This window comes from Stylophora pistillata, chromosome 12 (genome assembly GCF_964205215.1).
Source record: "Stylophora pistillata chromosome 12, jaStyPist1.2, whole genome shotgun sequence".
Classification (NCBI taxonomy): Eukaryota; Metazoa; Cnidaria; class Anthozoa; order Scleractinia; family Pocilloporidae; genus Stylophora; species Stylophora pistillata.
In genome coordinates this window covers 24,065,465-24,069,329 of record NC_142530.1, presented here as the reverse complement: position 1 = coordinate 24,069,329, position 3,865 = coordinate 24,065,465, and the positions used below count along the sequence as shown (strand labels likewise).

Genomic DNA, 3,865 nt, shown 5'->3' with positions numbered 1-3,865 from the left:
GTAACAAATTAGAGTTCTTCGTTTTAATTTTCATCTCCCACATAATAAGCAAGTTTTCATGATATCGTTCTTTTGTATGTGTCTCGTTCTAATTTGATTTTACCTTTGATCTGAGTAATGACTTATTTATCCCCTCAAAATAAGTCCCTTTGTCTAAATCTTATCGGATACTTCTAGAACTAAGAATTAATTTTGAAGCTCAGTGGGAGAAGCTATTTCTCTGGACAAAAGACCTTTGTTAGTTTTAATCTAATACAATTGTTATCTTCCTAGCAAATTAAATATATAAAAAAACAAACAACAACAAAAACAGCAAAAGTCATTGTTGACAGTCAATTTTTTAGGCTTATCAAAATATAGTTGACATGAATAATTGAGTGATTCTGATTTTCCAATGATCTGCGTGAGTTGTTGACTTGGAAACTATTGTTCTTACGCTTTTTTCGTTTTCGACTGTTGACTACATCAGAGTAGCTAATCAAATTTGACCATCCAGCAACTTCTAAAGTGTAAACAGAATAAGGAAGATAGCAAACTTTGAGCTCTGTATAGAATTAAAAAGATGTTCTTTCATCTTGTTGCGAGAGCGGTACAGCCTGAGTGAAAAAAAGTCTGACTCCCCACAAAAGTTTGGAGTCTATAATCTCTTGCTTCCCATGAGTTCTTCCAAAGCCGTTTCTTCAAAGCAGATTTATAAAATAATCCCTCTTCATCAAGATCTCACTTGAAGTCTGGCATCCAGACATTTAAGTACATTTGTATCAAGACATTTTCTCTGGACCATCAAATAACCATGTGAAACTAAGTGAAAAGATCGAGCATCTTCACACATTTCCATTTAACATGGAGCTTTGGAAATGCAAGTTTCCCGCTCTACTAATTTCTTACATTTTGGTTCAAGCTGTTTTCGCGAAAGAGAAACCTTCTCAACGCAGCAGCTCGATTAGACTTAAGTCTACAATTTTCAGAGATGATTTACTCCACGCTCTAGACGCTGAAAGAATCGAGGTGGCCTATGTTGAAACTGGAAAACATTGCTTGTTGAAATGCGTAAAAACTCTTCAATGCTTCTCAACAAACATTGGCGTCCATTCACGAGCTGACGGACGTGTTCTGTGCGAGCTGCTGTCTTCGGACAAATACAGTTCATCGAAAAGCTTTCGTGCGAACGCAAGTTTTCATCATTACAGAATCTCGGTGAGTTAAGGTGATTCCTCAGCGAAAAAAAGTTGTAAAACAATCTTTTTCAACTCTCCATAAATTTTCCCTATCAATGCCTGTTTCGAAAAATATAGCTAGAAGTATAGATAACCATGTTGATCTAAGAGATATGTTGAACCAAACTTACCCCATTTATGCCTGTACTGGCGCTAATCACGCGCGTTATTTCATCACTTTTCGGTACATGCTGAGGTTGCTGGAAGCAAGGGTTTTTGAAGTAACATTTGAAAGAAAATTGATAGGTAGAGGGTCTCGAACGTAATGAACAATTTGAGATACAATTTGTGAAATGATAACGCAATTTTACGCGACATCAGCTCAAAACGTTCCTCGAGTCACTGCTCTCAAGGTCATAATTTACATCACAGAGGAACAGGCTTTTGGCACGGTTTTCGTTATGTCTTTTTTTCCCTTCGTCAGGTTTCATTGACTTGTTTTAATTTCTGTTGTTTATTTGATCCTTCGTTCCTGAAAGTAAATTGTTACAGTTTAAGCAGTTTTTTTTTAACAAGGGTGGTGAATTCGTGTATTCAATTTAAATGGAGTTTTATGACCGTTACGCACGTTGATGACTCAAGAAGCTTATGTTGTTCTAACGCATCTTTCGTTCTCTCCAAACTTCCCGCTTGTTCATATCTCGACGAATACACATTGACGCATGAGGAAGCCATCAAGTGATTTAAAAAAAGAATGTGGGATATTTCTAAATTGATCAATTTGTTTTGGGTTATTGCTGTCTATATTGACTTCGCAGAGTCCTTGTGAAAGCTACCCATGTCAAAACGAGGGTACGTGTTTAGCACTTTATGAAACAAGTGACTACAGTTGCAAATGCCACCAAAACTACACTGGCGTGAACTGCGAGGACCGTAAGTTTATTCTAGAAATGTTTTCTTTTGCTAGGCCCAGTTTTAAAGAACAGGGTGGGAATAGAGATTTACGTGAGTAGAGAAAAACATGAGCTCACAACACTTGCACAGTTTAAAGGCAAAACAGTCACTTACCTGATGAACATGGACAGCTCCAATCACATTTGTACAAGTTAAACTTAGATTTTATTTAATAATTCTTAAATAGGTTTTGTTATTCAATTGTAAAATGCATGCTTTTTCTTTTTTTTTATCGACTTTTATGTATTTTTTTACTGGTCACCGATTGATACCAGTCAATCTCTATTGATTGACTGACCGGTCTTTAATCAGGACAAATAAAGTTGTATTATTTTAAATAGATCCTGTTGTTTTTTAATCAGGCGTCAACTGATACTGATCTTAGGGATTCCCAATGAAAACTGTTTTGACAGGAATCAGTGAAAAGTGTAGAAATGTGTGTACATATATCTACAGTGATTGAGAAGAATCAGTGGTGCACAATTCAGTTAAGGTCGCTCTGAATCATATCAGCGGAGTTTTTAAACTTAGTTGCAGTCCAGTGATTAAAAACAGGAGTCACCAATATCATTTCTGAGTTGCAGGCCCAAAAAAGCTGAAATCAAGGGTGTTCCTAAGATGCTGTGGGGCTGCGATAGTATCCTTAAATGACATACAATGGATAAAGAAAATTTAGGAAAATGATACAAATCTTGTGACACCATTTTTAAGGGACCACACGAAAGATTTTGCTGGTATTAATCCCTCAAAGCATTGGTCTTTAAGGTTAATGAAACTATTTTGAGTCATCTTTAAACTAAATTTTGCTATTTCAGTTTGGATCTCTAGCATTGGTCAAGTTAGGAAGTATTATAAGTATTTCAATCAAGACTCAAGCTGGTTTGATGCCAGATCCTACTGCCAGTCATTAGAAGGAACCTTAGTAACGTTCCAAAACTGGAATGAACACAACTTTGTAACCAGCCAAGTCCTTCCCCCAACATATTACCGTGTTTGGATCGGGCTGAGCGACCCAGAGAAGTCTTGGGAATGGAAATGGGAAGACGGTTCATCATTATCTTTCAATCGATGGGGTCGAGGTGAACCAAACAACAAGGGGGACGAAAACTGCGTGGAGATGATCGAGGTATACCACGCATGGAATGATTATCCTTGCGGAAATACTAGGCCTGGTTTCATTTGCGAAAGGACGGCTGTCGAGAAAGAAGATTATGATCAAGTTGTCGGTAATGACAATGATGATGTTAATGATGACGATAATGATGATAATGATGATGATGACGATGATGATGGTGGTGACGATAGACGATGACGATGACGGTGGTAATGACAATAATAGTGATGCCGATGATGATGACGATTAAGCGACGAAAAGCCACTGACCACACTCAAGGAAGATGTGCATAGTAAGGTCTATTTCATTGCAAAAGATAAACTTGTTGATATTTTCCATAATCATTACTCCAAGTTACCAGTACTAATCTTTGAACTCGTTAAACATTGATCTTACTTTGCATTTACTAATGACGTGTTTTCCAAATTCGTTACAAAAAGTTTCTTGCCAGTCAACACTTTTTTCACATTAAGTCTCAGTCTCTAACCAGAAGTAGCCTTTTCATTTAATTTTGCTTAAATCGATTTTAATCATAGGGGAATTTGAAACCAAATCGTCTGTATTTTTTTTACTTATTATATAAAATTTTACGCTTTAGGATAGTTGCCTTACTACCATAATCTCTTCTAAAAAGCACGAG

General features: G+C 36.6%; 1 protein-coding gene across 1 annotated transcript; it reads left to right on the top strand.

The window, feature by feature from the left end:
- Positions 1-570: 570 nt before the first annotated feature.
- On the top strand, positions 571-3,828 carry LOC148719360 (neurocan core protein-like). The gene is made up of 4 exons (XM_088740101.1): positions 571-1,197; positions 1,976-2,090; positions 2,927-3,337; positions 3,824-3,828. Exons 1-4 carry the CDS (start codon positions 844-846, stop codon positions 3,826-3,828), a joined length of 885 nt encoding a protein of 294 aa, XP_088596227.1. The 5' UTR covers positions 571-843.
- The last annotated feature ends 37 nt before the right edge of the window (positions 3,829-3,865 follow it).

What these genes read in the sequence shown, in the direction of transcription:
- LOC148719360 (XM_088740101.1), top strand. Translation starts at nt 844, where the DNA reads ATGGAGCTTTGGAAATGCAAGTTTCCCGCTCTACTAATTTCTTACATT. An exon ending in TTCATCATTACAGAATCTCG is followed by an intron (nt 1,198 to 1,975) that starts GTGAGTTAAGGT and finishes TTGACTTCGCAG; the next exon opens with AGTCCTTGTGAAAGCTACCC. An exon ending in TGGCGTGAACTGCGAGGACC is followed by an intron (nt 2,091 to 2,926) that starts GTAAGTTTATTC and finishes TTGCTATTTCAG; the next exon opens with TTTGGATCTCTAGCATTGGT.